At 38.2% G+C, this 27,104-nt stretch overlaps 1 protein-coding gene across 1 annotated transcript in view; it reads left to right on the top strand.

Moving 5' to 3' along the window:
- Nucleotides 1-11,675: 11,675 nt before the first annotated feature.
- Nucleotides 11,676-27,104, top strand: part of ALOX5 (arachidonate 5-lipoxygenase) — a 50,296-nt gene continuing 34,867 nt past the window's right edge. Inside the window, exons 1-3 of the mRNA XM_011355440.2 lie at nt 11,676-11,908; nt 18,340-18,538; nt 21,288-21,369. Coding sequence (XP_011353742.1) covers nt 11,759-11,908; nt 18,340-18,538; nt 21,288-21,369 — 431 coding nt within the window. The 5' untranslated portion in view covers nt 11,676-11,758. The remainder of the gene's footprint in view (nt 11,909-18,339; nt 18,539-21,287; nt 21,370-27,104) is intronic.

Raw genomic sequence — 27,104 nt, 5'->3', positions numbered from 1 at the left:
TGTTGATAGAGACTGTGAAATCTGAAGATTAGAAAGAAAAAATGAAGAAAAATAAATAGAACTTCAGAGTAACACAGGAAACCATTAATCATATCAAGATATATCTGATGGTAGCTAGAAGGAGAGGAGAGACAGAAATTTATGGAAAAATATTATTCAAAGAAGTAATCGCTGAAGACTTCCATATGATGAAAAAAAAATAATCTATACATCCAAGAACCTGAATAAACTCCAAGAAAGATAAATGTAAAGAAATGCTTACTCAGACACTTCATGGTCAAGATACTGAAAGACATAAAAAATGTTGACAACAGCAAGAGAAAATAACTTGCCACACACCAAGTAACCCTAGTAAGGTTAATAACTGATTTCTTATTAGAAATAATAGAGGTCAGAAGGCAGTGGAATAGAAATTCAAAGTACTGAAAGAAAAAATTTGTCAACCAAAAAGTTTGATTCATTTCACTTAGTATACGAAGTTTTAGCCAAAGTAATTAGGCAAGAAAAAGAAATAGAAGGCATCCAAACTGGAAAATGATCTCTGTACTCAGATGACATAATTATATGTGTAGAAAACCCTAAAGATTCCACACCAGAGAAACCTATTAGAACAAAAAGAAATCCAGCTAAGTTGTAGGATATAAAATCAATACACAAAAATCAGTTCAATTTCTATACACTAATAATGAACAATCTGAAAAGAAAATTAAGAAAACAATTCCACTTATAATAGCATTAAAAAAATAAAATACTTGGAATAAATTTTTCCAAGTAGACAAAAGACTTGTATACAGGAAACTACAAAATATTGTTAATAAATTAGACAAATAAATGAAAAGACATCTCATGTTAATAAATTGAAAATTTTAATGTTAAAATGTCAACACTATCCAAAAACAATGTACAAATTCAATACAATCCCTATCAAAATTCCAATGAGGTTTTTGCAGAAACAGAAAGTCCATCCTAAAATAAATATGGCAAGGCAAGGGATCTTTAATAGCCAGATAATCTTGAAAAAGCAAAGCTATAGACATCACATTCCTTATTTAAGAACTTACTACAAAGCTACAGCAATCAAAACAGTGTGATACCGGCCTAAAGACAGACTTATAAACCAATCGAACAGAGTAGAGAGCTGAGAAATATACTCTCACATATACAATCAGATAATTTTCAATAAGTGTGCCAATTCATTGGAGAAAGAAGGGTCTTTTCAACAAACGGTGCTGGGAAAACTGTATATCTACATGCAAAAAAAAAAAAAATGAAGTTCACACTTACCTTACGCCACATACAAAAGTTAACTCAAAATAAATCAAAGACTAAAACTCAAGACCTAAAACTGTAAATCTCTTAGAAAACTGGGAAAATCTTCATGACATTAGATTTGCAATGATTTCTTGAATATGACACCAAAGCATAGGAAATAAAAGAAAAAATAGATAAATAAATTGGACTTCATCAAAATTCAAAAATTTTGTACATCAAAGAACACTGCCAAAATAGTAAAAATGCAACCCAAGAAATTGGAGAAATATTTATATGTCATATACATGATAAGGGATTAATATCCAGATTATATAAAGAACTGCTTCAACTTAAAAGCAATAAAAAATAACAGTGCAATTCAAAATTAGGCAAAGGACTTAAATAGAAATTTCTCCCAAGAAGACATACAGAGTAGCAGCAAGTTCATGAAAAGATGCTTAACAGCACTAATCACTAGGGAAATGCAAACCAAAACCAAAATGAAATAACACCTCGCACCTATTAGAATAACTATTTTTATAACAACAGAAAATAACAGTGTTGGTGAGGATCCAGGAAAGTCAGAATCCTGTGCATTGCTGGTAAAAATGTAAAACTTTGCAGCCAACTGTGGCAAACAGTATGGTGATTCCTTTAAAAAGTAAACATAAAATTACCATATGATCTAGCAACTTCACTTTGGGGTATACACCTCAAAAAAATCAAAAGCAAGAACTTCGACAGATATTTACACCTATGTCACTAGAAGTTTTATTCACAATAGCCAAAAGGTAAAACAACTCAAATGTTCATCAATGGATGAATGGATAAACAAAATGTGGTATACACTTATCCCCCCCATAGTCTGAAAGTACTCATTACACCACTTCACTTTCATGAAAGACCTACATTAGTATGGTAACGGCTTTTTTCATAAAAGTGAAATTCTTTTTAGTGAAAACAGGTACTAATGTAGGTCTTTCATAAAAGCAAAGTGGCATAACATGAACTTTCAAAAAGCAGGAGATACAATTTATGCAATTTTAGCTTACTACAGTTTTCATAGAAATACTCTACCTTCAGAAAGGCAGGAGAAACCTGTATACACGTGATGAAATATTAGCCAGCTTTTAAAAGGAATGAACGGATATAAGCTACAACATGGATAAAACATGTTATACGTTACAAAAGACAAATACTTATCATTTACATATATGAAATTCATAAAGACAGAAAATAAATTTGTGGTTGACAGGGGCTGCAGATAGAGGGAAATGAAGAGTTACTTTTTCATGGATGAAGAGTTTCACTTTGAGAAAATGAAAACATTCTGGAGACGGGTGGTAGTGGTAGAAGCAAAACATTATGAATGTACTTAATGTATCCAAACTGTACACCTAAAAATTATTAAAATGATAGTAAATTTTGTTATACATTTTTTACCACAATAAAAAAACACTTTAATAGAATACAATTAAAGAAAATTAAGAAATGAAAAGAAAAACAATAAATTTATTTTATATATTTTACCACAATAATAAAATAATCATATTCAGCAAAACTACCTTTTAAATATAAAGGTGAAATAAAAACATTCCAAGATTACTATAATTGAGAGAATTTTTTGCTAGCAGGCCAATCTTTAAAGAAACACTAAAGGAAGTTTTTCAAGATACAGCAAGTGACATCAGACAATAATTTGAACCCACCCAAAAAAACAGAGGACCAGTAAATGTCATTATATAGGTAATTATATAAGACAGTATAATTTAGTACAACTGTACTTTCTTCTCCTAACAGATTTAAAAGGCAGTTGCATTATGTATATACATATATATGTATATAGATCCAACAATACAAAATTTGGATCTAACATGTACAAATATAAGATATTTAATAATAACAAGCATGGAGGTAAGTGAGAGCGAAATTGTACTGAAATAAGGAAATGACACCAAATGACAACTCAAATCTACAAAAGAAGTGAAAGTGAAGAAAGCTAGAAATAATAAAAAAGAAGGTTAACAACAAATTCTATAAATGCTCTTCCTTCTTTCAGTTTCTTTAAAAGACATAAAATTAAAGTGATAATTATAACAACATATTGTCAGGTTTATAATATATATATTACAAAGGCACAATATGTATAACTATTGGGAGAAAAAAGGAAAGGGAATAGACCTATATGGGAGTATCTTTTCTATATGTCACTGGAATTAAATTTATATAAATCTGAGGTTAATTCTGATAGGTTAAAACATATATTGAAACCCTATAGCAACCACTAAGAAAATAACTTTAAATAGAGCAAAGAAATCATTAAATGACTTAAATATTACTAAAAAATATTAACTAATGGAAAAGAAAGCAGTAAAAGAGGAACAGAGGAACAAAAAAGACATGAGACTTTTATAGAAAATAAGGAGAAAAGTGGCAGACAGAAATCAACCATACCAATGATGGTATTAAAAGTGAATGGATTAAACAATCCAATCAAAAAGAAGAGACTGTCAGACTAGATTAAGAAAGAACCAAGATTGAACTATATGTTTTCTATAAGAGACACATTAAGATTCAAAATTACAAATAACTTGAAAGTAAAAGGCTGGAAAGAGATATAACACGCAAATAGTAACTATAAGAGCTGGAGTGATTGCGCCAATATCAGACAAAATAGACTTTAGGACAGAAAGAAATGTAATTCTAGATAAACAGGTACACTTCATAATGATAAAAAGGTCAATCCATCAGTAAGTTGCAACAACTGTAAACATATATGAATTTAAGAGAGAATCTCAAAATATATAAAGCAAAAACTGAGAGAATTAAAGGGAGTAATAATTGAGTAGTAAAATTTGGAGGCTCTAATACCCTTCTTTCAATAATGGATAGAACAACAGGCAATAGATCAACAAGGATATAGAATACTTGAAAAATAATATAAAACAACTAGACCTGACATGCAAGTATAAGACAGTCCACTCAACAACAGTAGAATGCATATTTTGCTCAAAATCAGATTAAACATTGCCCAACATAAACCGTATACTAGGCTATAAAATAAGCTTCAAAAATTTTTAACAGATGAAATCTTACAAAGTATGTTCTCTGACTATAAGAATGAAATTAGAAATCAATAACAGAAAAAAATATGGGTAACCCAAAAATACATGTAACTTAATACATTCCTAAATAACCAATTAGTCAAAGGAGAAATCACAAAGGAAAATAGAAAATACTTTGAGTTGAATGGAAATGATGATACATAATACCAAAACTTAGAGGGAATTTTATAGCTGTAAACATCTATATTAAAAACGAAGAAAGATCTCAAATAAATAACCTAAGCTTTACCTTAAGACAATACCAAAAGAAGAGAAAACTAACCTAAAACAAGGAACAAAAGGAAACAAGGAAAGAAGGAACTAAAAAATCAAAGTGTAAATTAATGAAATAGAGGACGAAAATAAAGAAAGAAAATCAGAAAATCAATGAAATCAAAAGCTGGTCTTTGAAAAGATCAGCACAACTGAGAAATCTTTAACTAGAATGAGAGAGAGAGGTAGACTGGGGAGGGGGTATGGAGAGGAGACAAATGACTAAAATCAGGAATGAAGGAGGGATATCAGTACTGAGCTTACAAAAATAAAATGATTATAAGGTAATACTATGAACAATTGTATGTTAATAAATTATATAAAGATATATATAAGTATATATTAGGATAAATGGACAAATTCCTAGAAAAATGCAAACCACCAAAATTGACTCAAGAAGAAATAGACGATCTTTATGAACCTATAACAAATGAAAAGATCTAATCAATAATAAAAATATTACCCACAAAGAAAAGCCCAGGCCCAGAAGCCTTTACCATTAAATACTACCAAATATTCAAGAACGTGTTAACACCAATTCTTTACAAATTTTTCCAAAAAAATAGAAGTGAAGGAATATTTCCTAACTTATTTAATGAGGGTGGTATTACCCTGATACCAAACCAGAAGACAAAATAAAAAAATTAAAGATCAGTATCTCATTACTATATAGACACCAATATTATAGACACAAATATTCTTGGCATAATACTAGCACTAAATCCAGCACATTTTTTAAAAAGTAGTATACACCATGACCAAGTGGGATTTATCTAGGACTGCAAGGTCAGCTTAACTGAAAAATCGATTACTGTAATACTCCATATTAATAGAATATAGGAGAAAAATTGCACCATGGTTAATTGATGCAGAAAAAAAGCACTTAATAAACTCCAACACTTTTTTATGATAAAAACAGTAAAAAATAATAAGAATAAAAGGAACTTCTTCAATTTGGTAAAGGGAACCTATGAAAAACCTAAAACTGTGCGGAGAAAGAACGATGACCATAGTCAGGCTCCTTCCTAACACCCTTAGCAGCTTCCAAGCAAAAGTGGGTCAGCACTTCTCCCCTTATGTAACCATGTGCCCGGTACACACTTGTGGGCTTCTGGCAGTGTGCCACTATTGTTTAACCTGTGTATAAAAAGGTACTGCCGCCCTGCACAGCTGATTGTGCCCTTGCTGGAACAAAGAACTATGTTGCAGTTTACGGCTCCCGCATTTTCTTCCAACTGCCCGAGGCTTGTATCCCTTACCTTATCCCTTCAGATCTGCAGCAACACAAATTTACTTCATACTTAATGATAAAAGACTAGATTTTCACCCCTTCAATCAGGAACAAAACAAAGAATCCTGATTTTACTACTTCTATTTAACCTTGTACTGGAGGATCTGGCCAAGGCAATTAGGCAAGAAAAAGAAATAAAAAGCATCCAAATAGATGAATGAGAAATAAAGTTATCTCTATTCTCACATGCTATGAAAGGAATACACACACACACACACACACACACACACACACACACACACACCCTCACATGTAAGATCATTAAACTTAGTAAAAAAATTTCAGCAAGTTTGCAGAATATAAAATTAATATACAAAAATTAAATGTTTTCTACACACTAACAATGAACAATCTGAAAAGAAAATTTTATTTACAGTAGAATGAAAAAGAATAAAATAGCTAGAAATAAATTTAACTAAGGAGACGAAATATCTGTACAATGAAAACTATAAGATAATAATAAAATAAATTAAATGACACATGAAAAATGGAAAGATATCCTGTGTCCTTGGATTGGAAGGATTTATATGGTGAACATTCCCATACTACACAAAGTGATTTACAGATTCAGTGCAATCCCTATCAAAATTCCAACAGTATTTTTCACAGAAACATAAAAATCCTAAAATTCATATGGAACTACAAATAACCAAAACAATCTTGAGAAAGAAAAACAAAGATAGAGGCATCACATTTCTAATATCAAATTATATTACAAAGCTAGAATAATTAAAACATATAATACTGGCATAAAAACAGACACATAGACCAATGAAACAAAATAAAGTGTCCAGAAATAAACCCAAATATATACAATCAACTGATATATGACAAGAGTGCCAAAAATACACAATGGAGAAAGAATAGTCTCTTTACTAAACAATGTTGGGAAAACTGGATTTTCACAAGCAAGAATGAAATTGGACCCTTGTTTTACACCATATATAAAATCAACTCTAAATGGATTAAAGACTTAAATATAAGACCTTATAACCCTAAAACTCCTAAAAGAATATATAGGGAAAAGCTCCTTAAATAGGGGTTGGCAATGATTTTTGGATATGACACCAAAAGCACAAGGGAACAAAAGCAAAAGTATACAAGTGGAACTACATCAAAGTAAAAAGCTTCTGCACAGTAAAAAAAACCATTAAAAAATGAAAAGGCAACCTGCTGAATGGGAGAATATATTTTAAAACCAAATATTTGATAGGGGTTTAATCTTGAAAATATGTAAAGAATCCATTCATACAACTGAAGAGCAAAAAAAACCCAAACAACCCGATTATAAAATGGACAAAGATTCTAAATAGATGTTTTTCCAAAGAAGACATAAAAATGGCCAACAGGTACATGAAAAGGTTCTGAACATCACTAATCATCAGAGAAATACAAATTAAAATCGCAATAAAATATCATTTCATACTTGTAAGAATGGCTATTATCAAAAAGAAAAAAGATAACAAGTGTTCACAAGGATGTAGAAGAAAGGGAACACTGTTGGTGGGAGTTTAAATTGTAGCAACCACTATGGAAAGCAGTATGACAAGTCCTCAAAAATTAAAAACAGAACTATCATATGATCCAGCTATCCCACTTCTGGATATATATCCAAAGGGAATGAAATCAGCGTCTTAAAGAGATATCTGCACTTCAATGTTCATTGCAGCATTTTTCACAATGGCCGAGATATGGAAACAAGCTAAATGAATGTCAGTGGATGAGTGGATAAAGAAAATGTCACACACACACACACACACACACACACACACACACACACACACACAATGGAATACTATTCGGCCATAAAAAAGAAAATTCTGCCATTTCTGACAAAATGGATGAACATGGACATTACACTAAGTAAGCCAGACACAGAAAGCAAATGCTGTATGATCTCACTTATTTATGTGGAATATAAAGAAGTAAAACTCAGAACAAGAGAGTTGAGCAGTGATTATAAGGGTCTGGGGGGTGAGAATATCAGGAGAGTTTGGTCAAAATGTACAAACTTTCAGTTATAAGTTCTGAGGATCTAATGTATAGCATAGCAGCTATAATAAATAATATTGTATTGTAATTTAAAATTTGCTAGTAAAGTTGATCTTCTGTTCTCATCATACCAAAAAATGGTAACTATGTGAAGTAATGGATGTGTTCATTGGCTTGATTGTGGTAATCATTTCATAATGCATCTGTATATCAAAACTTCACACTGTATGCTTTAAATACATGCAATTTTTATTTGTCAATTATACCCTAATAAAGCTGGTAGAAAAGAATAAATAATAAATAAATAAATAAATAAACAAACAAATAACTTTCTTTTAAAAAATGTATAAAATATTCCTGAATACATTGAAAACTAGAAAATATTATTGAAATAAATTAGAAAAGATTTAAATAAATTGAAACATATTTCATATTTCTGATTCATTAGACTTAATATTGTTAAGATAGCAATACTACCCAAACTGATCTACAGCTTCAGTGCAATCCCAATGCAAATCCCAGCTTGCCGCCTTTTTTTTTGCAAAAAAATTGGCAAATTGATTCTATAATTTATATAAAATTTCAAAAAACACAGAAAACCGAAACATTCTCAAAAAATAAGGAACAATGTGAATTCGTACTTCCCAATTTCAAAACCTACTATAAATTTACAGAATTAAGACAAGGTGGCACTAACATATGATACACATATTAGTCCACAGAATAGAATTAAAAGCCAAGAAATAAACAGTTACATTAATGGTGAGTTACCTTTTTATTAACTTTCAAAGACAATTTAATGGAGAAAGAATCATCTTTTTTAAAATGATACCCGGGCAACTGATAGACACATGCAAAAGCATAAATTTGGAACCTTATGTCATACTACACATAAAATTTAGCAAAATGGATCAAAGATGTAAATGAAAGACTAAAACTGTAAAATTCTTATAAAAAATATAGGAGTAAGTTTCTGTGATCTTAGCATAAGGAACATTCTCTTAGATATGGTACTAAAACCACAAGCAACAAAAGAAAAAATATATAAATTGAACTTATTCAAAATTAAAAACTTATGTGCTTCAAACATAGCCATCAAAAAGTGAAAAGACATTGGTTAATAAAATTATATAGGTTTCAAGTGTACAATTCAATAATACATCATACACAATGTCACCCCAATAAATTTAATAAAATTTTTAAAAAGTGAAAAGACAACCCACAGAAGCAACAAAATATTTGTAAATAATATAGTTGATAAGAAACCTATTCAGGATGTGTGAACGCTTACAACTCAATAATAAAAAGATAAGCTACTTTTTTAAATGAGTCAAAATCTGAATATACATTTCTCCAAAGAAGATATGCAAATAGCCAATAAAGATGTGGAAATGGCATAGCCACTTTGGAAAACAATCTGGCATTTCTTAAAAATACTAAACATAGAGTTACCATATGACCCAGCAATTGACCCACTCCTAGTTATCTCCCCAAGAGAAATGAAAACATACATCCACACAAAAATTTATACATGGATGTTTATAGCATCATCATTAATAATAGCCCCAAAGTGAAAAAATTCAAATTTCCATTATCTGATGAATGGATAAACACAGTATGGTATATCCATAAAATAGCAGATTATTCAGCAACAAGAAGGAATACACTGATACATTCTGCAACATGGATGAACATTGAAAAAATTATTTTAAGTGAAAGAAGCAAGTCACAAAAGGTCACATATTGTATAATTCCATTCATACAAAAAGTCCAAAACAGGCAAATCTATAAAGGCAGAAAGTATATTAGGATGAGGGGGGAAATGGCAAGTGACTGCTAATGGGGTAGTGAAAATGCTCTAAACTTGATAATGGTGGTGGTCTCAGAACTCTGTGAATATTACTAAACACCATCGAATTGTACACTAAGTGAGCGAAATGAATGTCATGCTAATTACATCTCAATAAAGTTGTAAAATATTTTAAAGAAAGAAAGCAATGATGAACTTCAAGTAAGGCAACGAGATGATCCCATTTATGTTACAGGGAAATAACTGGCTAGAGAATTAGAGAGGAGTGGGGCAGTTCGACCAGAAGTAGAGGGATTATTAGGTAGGAAACTGTTGTTACAATCCAGACAGGAGATGCTGAAAACCTGAACAAGGGCAGAGAAACATAGAGAATTTTGGAAACTATCCCGTGATGGCAAAATTCCTATGAGACAAATATTCCATGTTCTGCATGAGAGTAAATGGCAAATATAAATTAATACAGTCCTTGGGAAAGTAGCTTAATAACATGTAAGAAAGGTCTCAAAATAGTCATACACTTTGATTCCTAAGTTCTTATCTTAAGAAAAACATTCTGTTTATGTTTTAAGCACAAAATATGTACCATATTTTTTATGGGTGAAAGCAACCTAAATGTCCTATAATAGTGGACTAATTAAGTGCTATATCTATATAATTAAATATACAGTCTTTAAAATATTTTAAAAGTGAAATTCCTAAGAAAATACATGTTGAAATACTAAGTAAATTGAAAATATGACATGAAGTTGCACATACAATGTGCTTTTAATAGTATAAAAATGTCTAATGTAATGAATTTTTACTAATTGCTTTTTCCACGTGTTGTTAAGAATCTTTTCATTTCAAACTTTTCTATATTTTCTTCAATGATAGTTCACTACTTTTGTCGAAAAATATAGCGTATTTCCTTTAAAAAAAAAATAGCCATTTTGTTATTAGATTTGAAGGGTAATTCCGTAGCCATCCTTCATATCTCCTCCAAGGTATCCTGGAGCATGTATCTTGCCTAGCAGAGGGTGTTTTCCACTCTTGTGCTATCTTCATCTGCCCTCATCTCGGCTGTGTCCAGATCTTTCATGTCCTCCAATCTGATTGCCAGAGAATCCCCTTGGTGCCTGTCTTTTGATGAATAAATCCAGTCGCACTGAAATTTGACTGCGTTTCTTCAGCTCCTCATCTCTGAAAGCTCACTAACTTCTCCGGACAACCTGCAGCTATCCAAATTCGGATTTTTTTTCTTCTGGCCTCCCTCTCTCTGGCTTCCCTGCCTCCCGCTATACACGGACAATCTCACGGCCTGAGCACGCCCACCTGCAGCTGTCCCAGAGCAACATTCAGTCGAGCCTGTGGGAGAAGCTAGTACTGACAAAAGTCTCAGCTCACCCTCAGTATTAGCTTAGGTGTGATCTCCAGAAAGCCTTCCTGATTCCTCAGGTGGGTTCCTCTTTCTGCTGTAGACTTCCAGAACACACGAGTGTTTGTCCCGGTCACACAGCCTCCCACTCACACTGGGAACTTGGTGAGAGCGGGAGTATGTCTCGTTTTCTAGGAGTCCCTGGAGCCCAACCCTATCCCCTCACTGGAGCCTGGCAGTGAGAGAAGCTGAGGCAGGAAGGAAGGGTGAAGAGTGATAACAATGAATGAGAGACTGAGTGGGTGGGCGGGTGGGTGGATGGATGGATGAACGGACGGACGGACGGATGGACGGACAGACGGAAGGGCAGATGCATAGATTCATGGATGCACGGATGCATGGATGAGGGGATGGCAGCTGAGGTTGCCCCAGTCCCCTGAACACTAAAGCAGACGCCAAGCTAAGCCCGTGCAAGAGGCAGGAACGGCTGACTCCAGCGGTGTCAGAGGAGGTTCAAGCGAGGTCAGAACTGCAGGAGGGCGGGGCCGGAGGCGGGGCCTGGGCCCAGGCGCCTGAAGGAAGCGGCGCGCGGGTGCCCCGAGGTGCTGACGCGCTGAGACCAGTGCAAAGAGGCTCCGAGAGCTAGCTGCGCTCACGGCCAGTGGCGCTCGCTGCCCGCCGCCATGCCCTCCTACACCATCACTGTGGCCACCGGCAGCCAGTGGTTCGCTGGCACCGACGACTACATTTACCTCAGCCTCGTGGGCTCCGCGGGCTGCAGCGAGAAGCACCTGCTGGACAAGCCCTTCTACAACGACTTTGAGCGCGGCGCGGTGAGGGCACGGGTCCGACTGGGTTGGGGGAACCTGGGGAGGGGCGGGACCAAAGCAGAAGGAGGCCGAGAGAGGCCGATGTGCATCGGGGTGGCTGGGACCCGTCTGGGGAAGCGCCCAGCTACTCCTCTCGGAGATTTGGAACAGGTGGAAGTGCGTCCAGGACTCCGACTCGGAAGTTGGGACCCACGGTAGGGGGCAGGGGCTTCCAGCGTGAGTCTCTCCTCCCCAGGGAGCAAGAGAAGATGCAAGGTTTGCTCTTCATTTCACAGATGGGAATCTGAGGTTCTGAGAAGGCCCCTAATTGGGTAAGTGCTGTGGGCAGCGTTACTAGTACCCCACTTCCACTTGGAAGGGCTCCTTCTATGGCCTGGTGGCGGGGAGGGGTGGTACTCATGGACCCTGCAGGTCCTTGCCCTGTTGTGAAGCCACAAGCTATGGAAGAAAGCGCAGGTCCATGGCCCAGAAGCCTGGGTTCCATCTGGGCCTGAGCACTAGTGCACTCTGTCAATTCTCTTGGCCTCAGTTTCCCCAAATGTAAAATAGAAGGGTTGGCTTCAGGCTAATCCAGGAGTCCTGGTTGAGCCCAGGCCCAGTTAGTGGCCTAGAGTGGCACTACCAGTTTTCTCCACACCTGAGCAGCTCCCATTCTGAGGACAGGTCTCCAAAGGAATTTAGAGGGAAGGGGACAAGAGAACCCAAGCAAGGAGAAGTCCTACAAACCTGGAAGTTGTCACTGGTTCCTAGCAGAGTGTACACCAGAGAGCATTCTACCTGAGGTGTGAGGGCTCAGTGGAGAAAGAAGGAGGATGAAGACTTCTCCTCTCCCTTCCTCACTGGAGACCCTGGAGCTGGGGGAGTTCAGGGAGCAAAGGAAGCCAATGTTTATTGCACCTCTATGTGGTGCCAGGTGCTGTGCAAAGCCATGCACAGATGGCCTTGTACAGAAACAGGCTCCTGATGCTGAACTGGGCATGAATTCTAGCCCTGTGACTCTCTTCATGAACACAGCTGGTCACAGTCCTCACTGAATGTTTAGTGACACACCCAGCTCAGTGGGAAGCACGTAGGAAGTGTGAAGTAAATGACTGTTGTGATAGTACAGACATGCTGCAGGTGCCCAGGGAATATCTGCTCCCCTCTACCACCCCCAGCTCCTAAACTGGACCAAAAAGATTTAGACTTCACATAGCTGTCTTCTCACTTCTTCCTTGATTATAAGGTCAAACCATATAAAATTGTAGTTGATTATGTTTGGAAAACAAAACAGCAATTTTATATGGCTCAACCAAATACTCCCTGGATAAAATCTGTAAAGTGTGCTTCAGGTCTCTAGAGCCTAAAGTAAATAATAGCTCACTCCTTTTCCAGGTACCAAACTCAAGGTGGGTTTGATTCCTACCCTGGAGCCTCAGAATCTCGCTATAAGCCAACTCGGCACTTACCCAAGTTCAGCACGTTAGTCTGGCTTGAGATCCCTTCAAGAAGAGTTAGGCATTGCATATAAGAACAACCTCTTCTTGCTTGGTTTTCCTAATCAGGAAACTAGCCCTGAGTACGGAAGTGCAGTAGGGCTAATGAGTCATCCATTTGGGATGATGACACCTTTTGCCATTTCTGAAGTACCTTCATTTATTTCTGTTATTTCATGGATTCCCCCAATACCTCAGGGAGGAGGACAGGATACAGAATATTTCCCCTTTATAAGTGAGCCACAGTGGGCCCTGTTCTTCACATACCACAAACATCACTGCAGCACAGGCCACTCCATGTGTGGCTTCTCCGAATAACAGGTTGTTGGAAGAGGGATGAAAGCATTGTTCAATTCAGTACTTCCCTTCCTCTCTTCTGTCTTCCTAGCCCTGAGAATTGATTCAAATGCCACTGTGATTAAACACATCAGTGAGTGTCCCAGAAGCAAATTTCAGAAGAGATTTGCATGTCACATTTCCATTGCAGTGAGAGGAGGCAAGTCAGGAAGGGGCTGCTGCACTGCAGGGGAACCACCCAGTTCTGAAAGGCTCTTTGAAAAGATCAGCTTTTGAGAAAGTTCCTGTTGATGCAAAATTACTCCACACTTTTCCTTGCACAGACCAAAGCTACTTCCTGATTCTCCAGCCAATGTCTCTTTAAGGACAATCTGTCCCGTTTGGGTAAAGGTGAAAGAAACTTAGAAAAAATAATTGCTGAGAAGATAAAGCTATCCCATTTTACTAGAAAAGTGTTACAATCATTATGATTAGCAACAGTAAAGACTGTTTCCAGGCAACTATTCAGTTATTTCCAGCTCATTTGCAGGTCAACACCCCCACTTCCCCTTGCACAATGCAGTCAAATAATGGACAATAGTGATTTTTCTCTGTAAATTTAGTCACAGATCCCTGGTTATTCTCATCAGAGTTCTGCATAGTGATTCAGGCTAGGCCTGAGTATCTGAGTCCTTCGCAGGTGAGATTCTCTTGTAAACAGTCCACCTTCATTGCCGCCCCACTGTCAGCTGAGGAAAGCCCTGGCTGTGAACCCCAGAAACTAGGCCAAGTATAGGCAAATTTAACAGATTGATGTGTTTAACTCTGTTGATTTAAAGTAATTAATATCAGATGGGATGACTTTAACAGATCTGAAGATTTCTGGGGAATCTTGACCCATTTTAGGAAATGACAGTACTTTTAGGAAAGCTAAGCTCAATAGAGTGATGTTTATTGTCCTTGGATATATTCAGTAAGTGTAAACAATTCTTACAAATATATATACTTCTGAAGTATTCATGAAGAATACATTCTAGAATACCTCCTTCTCAGAATATATTAATGAAGAATAAATATTTCCTTTTGACTCTCAATCTCTATCCCTATCTTTCCTCTCTGTCCCTTTTCTTCCCTGCATTCTGCCTCCACTTCCTCCTTCTCTTCCTTCATCTACTCCCTATTTCCCGCAGTCCCCCAAGGTCTCTATTTCTCTCTTCTTTTCTGTTCCACTTTCTCCCTTCCACTCTGTCTCCCATTTACCCCTGCTCCCCAATTTTCTACCTATTTAATCTCCCTAACCACTGTTCTCTCTCTTTCTCTCTGCCCAAGTCTCTCCCTTGTCCACCCCTTAATCTCCCTCTCTACTCCACAGCCTCCTCCCCTCCCTTCCAAACCCCACTGGCCCCTTATCAGCCCCCTTCAAAATGGGCATCCCAGGCTTGGCCATGCCATGACTTTCCTCTGTCCTTGCTCCAACAGAGGAATCTGGGGCAGAGACAAATGAAACCTTTCTTAAAATGCTGATATAAAGATCAAATAAAAACTGACCAGCTAACACTTTGCTGAAATATTCAAAAAAGAGTTGAGAGCAACAGTGAAATCAGACTGTGAATTGCATGTTTCCCTGGCTCCACATCTCTCTCTAGCATCTAACTACAGAACCTAATGCCTCTGCCCCAAGGAACTCTGTGCTCCAGCTGCCTCCTCTCCACTTTGGGGACCTTGCTCTCTCGTTTCCTACATCCAAAATGCTTTGCCTATCCCTCTCATCCCACTCACCTCACCTCTGAAATCTTACCAACTCCCAAGAGCTACCTCAAATGCCATCTCTTAGGAAGCTTTTCCATGTCCTTCCACTCCACCCCCATAGTTCCCCTTCATACTCCATCAAGGGGTTGAGCCAGAGCTCAGAACCAGGTCATTGGCTCCCAGTCTAGGTCTTTTCCCACCATGTGGCTGTAGGGAACAGTGGGAGGAATCTGGACTTGGCCTTTACACAGGTGTGGATTCTAATCATGGAGCAACAATCACTCACTGGCACGGTAACTACCTGACCTCTCTGAGCCTCAGTAAAATGGGAATCATCCCACGCAGCCATGCACATGTACTATATTTATTGAGGGTCTATAATGGACCATCCACTGTTGATAGTGACCACTGTGCAGAATGGATATGAGCATGCAATGTGTCAGGGAAAATAGACAACAAACACAGTAGCCGCGCAGTGTACTGTCCCACAGAGAGGAGGGAGTAAAGTGAGCACACTCTTCCTAAGGACTGTGTACCTTCCTAAGACCTGACTTTGCTGTTTAATGCATAGCAATTGCACAGGACCCTGCAATCTTCCTGGAGGCCTTTCTCTACCCTATGTGACTCTCCAATAGTGGGTCCCTTGGATGCCAGAGCTACAGTCATCAGACTTTGTCCCTAAAGACTCCCAATTTGGGTGTGGCTGAACCCCTTGGACCCTTGTTCACCTCCTGTAGTACTGAGTCTAAAGCCAGGGTCAGCCAGAGGCAAGCCAGGCTGGTAGGTCTATCCCTCTCTTTCTGCCAAAGACCCCGTCCGATAGCATATTGAGTCCCTCTGAATTTGTTCAGTCTGTTTGTCCCAGGTGAAACTCCAAAGCACACTGCCAGGCTTGAAGTGGTAGGTGGGGAAGCGAGACCTGGAAGGCCCTTTCCTCCTGTGACTGCACCACAAGTGTGCTGAAGGGTGACCCTCAGAGAAGCTGTTCCATTTCTTCCTTGTCAATCACCCTAGCCAGACATCTGGCCCTCCCTCTGATAATCACCCAGTCCTGGAGAGCCTCTCTGAGCCCCACCTCCCTTCCTTTTGCATTCCAAGGTGCTAGGCTCCCCCTTCCCATGAGAATGTCCACTTCAGATGCTCATGGCACCTGTTACTTTAGAATGGCCACCCTCTCCCCCTTGGCCCCAGCCTTCTTGGCACCAGACACCTTCACCCCCACTCTAGCCCCTCAGAGCCACAGGAAAGCCACATCCTCTGGAGCAACTAACCCTGGCCTAGACTCAGGCCTGACCACACACTGACTTCCCTTTGCTGGGTTTGCACTTCCAGCACTGAAATTACCTCCTTTTCTCCTTCTGGCTCACAGCCCCTTTTCCACCCTCACAGGAATTCCCTCCAGGTTTTGAGCCAAGAAGTTTTGAGCTTACAGTCTCAATTTCTTTCTCCAACATCTACTTCTGGCTACTCAATTTAGCATGTGTAGTCAGAGATGGACCTCAGTGCAGGGGCCCAGGCTAGCTCACAGCAGGGGCCCAGGCTAGCTCACAGCGGCTCACAGGCACTGAAGGGCCTGCTACCTTTTGAATTCCCCTCCCCAGGAGTCAGGGAGGGAGGACTAGGTGGTTCTGATGTACACAGCAGCAAGTGGCCTGCAACCTTGAAGAAAGGAGCCATTCAGGCATGAATTTCTCAATGGTCCTGAAAACCAGGCATTATCTCCCCTCGATAGATGAAGAAACAGAGCCTCAGGGAGTAAAGAATTTGCTGAGGCTCAGGATCAGTCACTTTGGCATCCCTTGAGGGCTCACTTCACCCTCTGCCCCTCACTGACCTCCCTGCACTCCTATGGGAATCTCTTGGCCTCATATGAGGTCTGAGGTCTCTGCAGATCCCCCTGGCAGATGGGGACTAGAGTGGGCTTCATGTCCCATCAGAACCTTCTTGTCCTGGCCCACTGATGTCTCAGCTCAGGGCTCTCTCACCTCTTCCCACTCTCAGAGCCACCCAATCAGAGCTGTGTCCTTCCTTTCTTCCCCACTCCTTCCAGCTCCTTGGGTCATCCAGCCTCCTACTGGGACTCTTCTCTCAACTATGCACCTGGAGCCTCCTGGCTTCTCCTCAGGAATCAGATAGGCCCTGTGGTACATACAGGCTACATCCTGAAGTCCCACAGGCCCTGGAGGTCAGTGTTCTCTGTGACCTCATCTGTGGCCCCTGCTCTCCCACAGGACATGCTGTGGGACAAGAAGTCCTTCCACTCTGAAAGATGAGCATCCTAGCAGGACAGATGTACTCGCATACCTGTTAAGGACCAAGGAGTGTCATTTCACACACATTCCTGGCTCCTTGGTCCTCAGGACCCAGGCTCAGACCACAGGGCACAGGAAGGAGGCTTCTGCTTTCTAACCACAAGTGTCTGACATTTGCAGCAACCACAGCATGCAAACTGTTCACTGTGCTCAGAGCCAAGAGGTTTGCTGAAAATATCCAACTTCCTGTTCCCTTTATAAAGTCCTCTCAGAGTTCTACTGGCAGCTTGATGTGAGAGGGATGGAAGACTTCTAGAGTCACATGCAGGATGAACACTTCTGCCCCCGGCATGCTGAGAACTCTAGGTTCTGCCGCCAAGGAAAAAGCTCAAGGACTGGTGAAATTTGGCTTAGAAAGTATCTTGGGAAGGCATGGAGTCAGGGATTCCCAAACCTGCTGGTCTTTGAAAGACCCAATGCAGTTTTTGAGCCGCTCACCCTTCCTTCCCCATCTGCCATTGAGAGCTGCAGACACACAGGTCATCTAGAAGCCTGGTGCATGGCACAGCACAGAGCCTTATTGAAGACAGGCATTTGGCAGGCATCTTGGCTAAATTAACTCAAGGTGACACACAGGCTCAGGAGAACTCAGACGGTCTGATATACCTTTTCTCCTTCTCAGGTTGATTCTTATGATGTGACAGTAGATGAAGAACTGGGTGACATCCAACTGATCAAAATTGAGAAGCGCAAGTACTGGATTCATGACGACTGGTACCTGAAGTATGTCACGCTGAAGACACCCTATGGGGATTACATAGAGTTCCCCTGCTACCGCTGGATCACTGGTGAGGGCGAAATTATCCTGAGAGATGGACGAGGTGAGCAGCTTAGGCTCCTTCCACTCTCTGAGCTCCCCAGAAACCGGGAGGGCTTGCAGGCCTCCCCTTCCTCAAAGAACTACATCCATGGGATGATAACAGTGTCATCATTGGATACTGCTCTGTGACTCAAAGCACCTGCAGGAGGTGTGACCTTCCTCCTGGTACTAATGAGCCCCAGGCTCAGAGGGTAGAGTGAGAGTCCCCAGGCATACAACCAGCTATGTCCTTCCTCTGAGCAACAGTCCTCTTTGTCAGAGGATAGCTAGGCTCCCTGCTAGCAAATACCCCTGGGACGTACACCTAAGTGGGCAGTTCTCCAGATGTCAAGGCTGTAACATCGCTTTACAGATTCACAAATACCCAGGCCCACGCTGCCTTCTGTGAGGTCACAGTAGGTTTTGGGCTACAGGCCCCCCATGCCGAAGAGCTATGGGCAGGCCCAGTCAGCACAGTCATCCGTTGTTAAACCTGAAGTCCCACTTTCCTCTGAAAGAGAAAGGAACCTAAAATCTTCCCTCTTAAGCAAGACCCTCAAATGTTCAGACACCAATCTGGCACTTCTTAAGGAAGCCATTCTTCATAAGAGATATGCTGCTAGCTTGATATGGAGAATAAGAGAGAGAAGCAAATGGCAGAGGTCAGCCAAGGATGCTAGCTATCTGAATGACTGCCCCTTGCACACTAGCCTCTTAACATACATAAGTCACATCCATGCCTCGGCAAAATTCCACCTTACTTCAAGTCATGGCCCTTTAGTTTGCTCACACTAAAAACTTGGAAAAATAAATCTTCAGATGCTGTGCATCCACTAGAATATGCATCTACAGCTGCTTCTATCAGTGGCACCATTCAGCACTTCCTGGTTACGATGCATTTCCTTATCACTAGTTCATTTGTTCTTTACAGAAGTTAAGCAAGGTAGATAAAAAGAGAATGATTATTACCCCCATTTTTTAGCTAAGAAAACCAAGATAAAGGAGGAAAAAGTTCTCTACAAGGTGTTCTTAAATTCTCAGGCCATATCCCATTGTTCCTGACATGGAATTTAACTTAAGAAACCAAATTCCAAGAATATTTCTGAACTGAATGACTGGAGCCAACAGGATTTTTATTCCCTGACCTCATGGCAGGAAAAAGATCACAAAATTTATTCTGTAATGTGGCTATTTGACAGCAGTGTAGGCTAAGAACTGTTGGGGCTGATCTGCAGTGGGGTAAGTACAGAGACTGAGAGTAGGCATTTACAAACTTTTACAGCAACTTGCCAGAATAATTCTGAGTGTAGTCTCTGATAATAAAAACAGGGCTTACATTTTGAATGTCTTTGGTTTGTTTTTTGTTTCATTTTTCTAGTAGCTAATTTTTTTGTGTATTTACGAAAAGATTGGTCTATGATGGAACAAACATTTTAAAAAGCTGGCCCCTTACCACAGAGAGCTGGAGAAGCTCTGTTATAGGTCCCCTTTCCAGGAGAAGCTCTAGAATTTCTGCCACTCAGATTCCCTTGACTATGTTCACTAGCTTTATCTTAAATAATAATATACAGAGTAGTCATGATCCAACCGCTCCAGACCCTGTTCTTAGCCACTTGCTCCTCTGAAATGAGAGATTAGATGCCTTTGAAGCCCCAGCTCAGAGGGAGGAAGATGAGGCTCAGGTCTATTGTGATTATAGGACAATAACCATTGTTTCCATTTATTGGGTCCCAAGCACTGTGTGGAGTGCTTTACTGCATTCTATCACTAGATCCCCATCATAACCCTAGAAATAGGCATTATTATCTCCATTTCACCTGTCAGGAAGCCAAGGCAAATTGCTCCAGGTCACACAGCTTTAAGTGACAGATCCTGAGTCCACACCCAAACCCAGGTATCTCTTCTAAAGCCCACGCTCAAGGATACTACATACTGTTTTAAAATAAGCTTTATTGTCAGTCCTCTATGTAGGCACCACAGGGAACTAAATAGTGTCGACATCTCTTTCTTGGACTTAAGTCACAAATTTCTCCAGGAAGCAGCCAACTGGACTTAGAAACACAATAGCCATGACTCTCTGCTGCTTTCTCAAGCAACAGAGAAGCCTTCAGGCAGCTGCTACTTCTATTCTGCATGAGAGTTGCAAGGGGAAGAAGAGTGAACTACTCTGCAATGGTTTAAGAAATCCACCAAGGACCATGAAGAGAGGAAAGACAGATGAAAGGCAGCTCTGAACTGGGGCCCAAGATTCTTGACAGAGGCAATGTCTTGGGGGGCAGAGTGGGAAGTTAGAGCCCCCAGATGGAAATCTACAGGCAGGCCAGAGATGGACATACCCTGTCCCTGTAGAAGGGAGGCAGAGAACCATTAGCCTATCCCCATAAAGTCCAATGAGAAGCCTGGCTCATGAATCTGGACATCTGGACATGATTCTGATGTCATGAGATGCAGATCCCTAGGGCTTGCTGAGTGAGCAAGCAGGAGGAGGAGGAACTGGGTTCATCTTTTTTCAAATGAGTGATGAGGGGCATGGGATTTGAGTCTTGTGTTAAAAATGCACTGATTGGGTGTGTGGCCTTGGATAAAGTTTAAGGGAAAAGCTATTCAACTTCTTGAGCCCCATTTAATAAAATAGGAGAGTGTTCTAATGCTTAAATAAAATAATACATGTGGAACACTCAGCATGGCTTGGGTGTCTGAGAGAAACCTGATTATTGGACTTTGTTATAATTTTTCCTTAGGTTCTTCTCACACTTGTTCTTTTCTCACAGCAAAGTTGGCCCGTGATGACCAAATTCACATTCTCAAGCAGCACAGACGTAAAGAACTGGAAACACGGCAAAAACAGTATAGGTAAGTTATGACACCAGACCAAATGGACATGGGACCATGGTTTCTTCTATTTCAGAGGCATGGTATGAAATGAACCCTGCTCACAACTTATGGCCTATTGCTATTGGTACATGATGACAAAGGCATCAGCTTCCCTATGACTCTCCTCAATCCCCAAGTTCCCCCTGACTACCTCTCCAGGCAGAGAATGGTGAACAGGGTTTTTTGAAAAAAAAAACTTGGGATCAACCATATTGGTACTTAGGAGGAACTGGGCAGCAAAAGAGTGAATTTATCTTAATGTTCTCCCACCTCCCATTGTAGGGATTACCTCTCACTTTTTATGTCTATTGATAATAATAGTTCACTTGTAAAAGTGATACATAATCCAGAGCAAAATTGATAAATATCTATATTACTAAGAAAAAAGAGAGGACACAAATTATTAAAATTAGAAATAAGAACGAGAAGGTGAATATCAACTCATAGAAATTAAAATGAATAAAAAAGAATACTATGAATAACTGTATGCCAACCCATTAGATAAGTTAGGTGAAATGGACAAATTCCTAGAAAAACAGAAACTGCCGAAACTGACTCAAGACAAAATAATCTGAATAGAACAATCACAAGCAAAGAGATTGAATTAGTAATCTTAAAACGTCTCACAAAGAAAAGCCCAGGCCTAGATGGCTTCACTTGTGAATTCTACCAACATTTAAAGAATTAATGCTGATCTTTACAAAAAACAGAAAGGGAGGGAACAAATCTTAACTTATTGTATGAAACCAGTATTATACCGAAACCAGTCAAAGACATCATAAAAAAAGAAAACTGTACACCAATATCTTTTATGAATATAGATGAAAACATTTTCAATAAAATGCTAGCAAACCAAATCAAGCAGCACATAATAGGCATTATACAATAAAATCAGATAAAATTTATCCCAAATATTCAAGACTGGTTTAACATCCAAAAATCAATTAATGTGATATACCATATCAATAAAGAACAAGAAAGCATATGATCATCTCAATAGACACACAGAAAGCATGTGACAAAATTCAGCATTCCTTTATGATTAAAAAAGTATTTAAAAATAGGAATTGAAGGGAACTTCCTCAACCTGATAAAGAGCATCTACAGAAAACTCACAATTAACATCATACTTAATGGGAGAAGTTCGCATAATTTTCTCCTAAGATCTAGGAACAAGATAAAAGTGTCAGCTTTTAGCACTTATAGTCAACATTGTACTGGAGGGTCTAGCCAGGGCAAGAGAAAAATGACAAAAGTACCCACATCGAAGAACAATAAATAAAATCATCACCATTTACAGATGACATGATCTCATATATAGAAAATTCTAAGGAATTCACCAAAAAACTATTGAAACTAAAAACCCAGCAAGGTTGCAGGATACAAGATAATATACAAAATTCAATTGTTTTTCTATATGCTAGCAATCAGCAATCTGAAAATGTAAATTAAAAAATTCAATTTACAATTGCATCAAAAGGAATAAAATATTTATGAATAAGTTTAACAGAAGAAGTCCAAGACTTGTACAATGAAAACTACAACACATTGTTGAAGGTAATTAAAGAAGATATAAATAAGGTGAAAGATATCTCATATCCATGGACCAGAGGACTTAATACTGTTTAAATGGCAATATTCTCCAAAGTGATAAATAAATTCAACACCATCCCTATCAAAATCCCAGCTGACTTTTTGCAGAAATTGGCTAGTAGATCCTAAAATTCATATTGAAATGCAAGAAACCCAGAATAGTCAAAACAATCTTGAAAAAAATAAAAGAAAACAAAGTTGAAGGACTCGCACTTCTCAATATCAGAATTACTACATTACTGCAGTAATCAAGACAATCTGGTACTGGCATAGGATAGATCAATCAAATAGGATTGAGAGTTCAAGAATAAGTCCTTACATGTATGGTCAATTAATTTTCAACAGAGGTAGTAAGACAATTAGAGGAAGACTAGTCTTTTCAACAAATGGGACAAAAGAATAGCCAAATGTAAAAGAATGAAGTTGAACCCTTCATACCACAAACATAAATTAACTTAAAATGGATAAAATAGCTAAATTTAAGAGCAGAAAAGCTTTGAAGAAAACATGGGTAAACCTTCATGACCTTGGATTTGGCAAAAGATTTTTAGATGTAACAACAAAAGCATAAGCAACAGAAGAAAAATAGATAAATTGATGTCATTTTTATGCTTCAAAGGATACCCTCAAGAAAATGAAAAGACAGCATACTTTTATGCTTCAAAGGATACCCTCAAGAAAATGAAAAGACAGCATACAGAATGGAATAAAATAGCAAGTGTTGACAAGGATGTGGAGGAATCAGAACCCTCATACACTGCTGATAGGAATATAAAATGGTGCAGGTGCTTCGAAGACAGTCTGGTTCCTCAGACTATTAGAGAGTCATCATATGATTCAGCAATTCCACACCTAGGCATATACCCAAGAAAAATGAAAACATATATCCATGGAAAAACTTCTACATGAATGTTTATAGCAGCATTATCCGTAATAGCAACCTAAATGTCCATTAACTGATGAATGTCAGCAATATATCTATATAACGGAATATATTTCCGTAACAAAAAGGAATGAACACTTCCAGAGAAAATATACAAATGGTCAATAAGCACAAGAAAAGATGCTCGACACTGTTAGTCATCAGGAAAATGCAAATTGAAAGCACCATGAGATACCACTTCACATGCATTAGTGTAGATAATAACAAGTGCTGCCAAGGATGTGGAGAAAGTCACTGCTGGTGGAATGTAAAATGATGCAGCCACTTTGGAAAATAGTTTAGCATTTCCTCAAAATCTTAATCAGAGTTTTACCACATGACCTAGCAATTCTACTCCTAGGTATCTACATAGAGTAATAAAAAAATATTTCTACACACTAAAATTTATGTGCAAATATTCATAGCAATATTATTCATAATAACCTAAAAGTGGAAACAACCTAAATTCCAATAAGTGATGAATGGATAAACAAAACATTGTATGTTCATACAAGAGAATATTATTTGTCATTAAGAAATAGTGAATTAAAAAAAAGAAAGAAATAGTGAATCATGGATATATACTAAATCATGGATGAAATTCAAAACATTCTGCTACATGAAAAAGTTATTTAAAAAAGACCAAATATTGTATGATTCTATTTATATGGAATGTCTGAATGACAAATCTATAGACACAGATTAGTAGATTAGTGATTGCCTACGGCTGGAAGTTAGAGATGGGTAATAGGGAGTGACTATTATGGGTACAAGTTTTCCATTTGGGATGAAAATAGTCCCAAATTAGATTATGGTGATAGATGCACAAATCTGTAAATATACGAAAAAACTTTTAATTGGATAATTTTAAAGGGTGAATTTTCCGGTATGTAAATTATATCTCAATAACTCCATTTAAAAATAATAATAATACATGATCTAGAGTGCTCATGTGGAAACTAGTGGTCAGTGGGCTATATCCAGGCCCTAAATGTGTTTGGTGGGTCATTATGGAGTTTCAAGCAAACAGAGTTTTTATTATGGTTTCCACAGTCCACACTTGTTTATTGTCTATATCAAGGCTTTTTTTTTTTTCATTTTGTTTCCTACATTTGAGTTTGAGACTTCTTTCAAGAGAAAATGGTGGAAAGAATCATGCTAAACAGCCAGCCTGGTTACTGGGGCTTTGGAGGAGCAATGACTATTACACATTTTTACATGTTCCTCTATAGCTTAACTTCTTACAAAGAATATGTAGTATGTCAGGTTTTTTTTTTGTTTTGTTTTGTTTTTTTAATCCAGTAAAGCAAAGGAAGGGGAATAATGTAGAAGCAGAAAAATACCTGTAATTCATCCATTTTACTTTTACTTATTTGGGATTGTACTATATATGTGACTTGACATCCTCTTGGAAGTATTGCAGAAACATTTCCCCATATTTTAAAAATCTCATTTCAAACATTATTCTAGGTTTTATATATTATTCCATTGTATGGATGCACCATAATTTACTTAACACCAGTATGACTGGACATTTTGAGAGTTTCTAATTTTTTATCCTTATAAACAATGTGAAAAGCTTTGTGTGAAACTTTTTGTGCCTTTTTAAGTATTTCCTTATGGTAGGTACCCAGAAATAAAATTACTAATGCAAATAGTTATATAGACAAATTTTTCTTCAAAAGTCTTTAACCAGTTTTCACGAGCAGTGTGTGAGTACCCATTTCACCAGTTCTTGCCGTAGCTAGGTAGCATCTTTTTTTTAACTTTTTATTTTGTGAAGGTGTGTCTTATCTCTTAGCTCTTTATTCTTCCCCCTAACTCTCAGGGACATACTGCTGTCAAGTCGTTGATATTCCCACTGAGATCATTGGTTGCCCCAGCCTCAAAATTATCTTTAGCTCTATCCTCTTTTCACAAAAATTTACATTTCCGTAAAACAGAATGAAAAAATAGGAAACAGGACATACATACATGGACATTTGATCTATTACAGAGGGCACTAGCAATGGGCAGTGCTGGGGCTTTTGGGCATCCATACAAAAGCGGGAGAGATAGGAGAAGGAAGAGAAGAATAAGAAATTGATTCAATATCATCATGTCATTCAGAAAACTCAGTTTGGGGTTGAATAAGCTTAAAAATTAAAGGCAAAACTATAAAACTTTTAGACTGTAGGGGATTATTCTTCATGGCCTCAAGGAAAAAAGATTTTTCAAACAAGACTGAAAATGCACTAACCATAAAAGAAAATATTAAGTTCACCTACCTCAAGATGAAGAATAGAGTGAGAGGGCAATTCACAGTGATGGACAAGAATCATGATTTATAATATACCAAAGACCCCTACAAATCTATGAGGGTTGTCAATTCAGTAGAAAGATAGGCAAGAGATTTGAGCAGTCATTACACAAAGTATAAGGAGCAAATGTACAAGAAAGGCGCTCAGCTTCATTTGTAACCAAGAAAATCAAAAGTAATATCACAATGAAGATCTATTAATTAGATCACTACTACCACCACACACACACACACACACACACACACACACACACACACACACACACACACCCAGGTGGGCAAAACTGAAACCTGACAATACCCAAGTGTTAAAGAAGCTGTTGAGGAGTGGGAAGTCTCACTCACTGCTGGCAGGAATATAAATTGATACATCAATATAAATTGAATATAAATAGAAAACAATTTTGCAACAATAATAAAATTGAAGCTACATTATAATCTATGATCCAAAAATTCTGTTCGTGGATCCAAATCCTTGTGCCTTTGCACCTGGATACATGTGCATAGATGTTCACAATAGCATTATTTATTAGAGCCAGAAAAATGGAAACCATGCAATGCCCATCAACAGTAGAACAGATAAATTGTGATCATTCTAACCTGCAAGAAAAATCAGTGAACTGTTGCTTTACAGAGCACCGTGGACAAACCTCACAACTACTGTGTTGCAAAATAGAAACCAGACACAATAAGTCTGGCCAATCCATAAAGTTTGGAATTATATTGGTTAGGGAAACTTGTATAGCAGTGGAACAATAAACAATTGCAAGAAAATGATTATCATAAAAGCAAGGATAGTGATTGGGGGAGGTTGAGTGGGAATTGGATTTAAGGGTACCAGTAATGTTCTGATTCTTGATCTCAGTGTTGGTTATACAGATGTTTGGTGCATTTTCCTGC

This window comes from Pteropus vampyrus, unplaced genomic scaffold, assembly GCF_000151845.1.
Source record: "Pteropus vampyrus isolate Shadow unplaced genomic scaffold, Pvam_2.0 Scaffold20, whole genome shotgun sequence".
NCBI lineage: Eukaryota > Metazoa > Chordata > Mammalia > Chiroptera > Pteropodidae > Pteropus > Pteropus vampyrus.
Note: the sequence above shows the minus strand (reverse complement) of the source record. Positions and strands in the feature narration are given on the sequence as shown.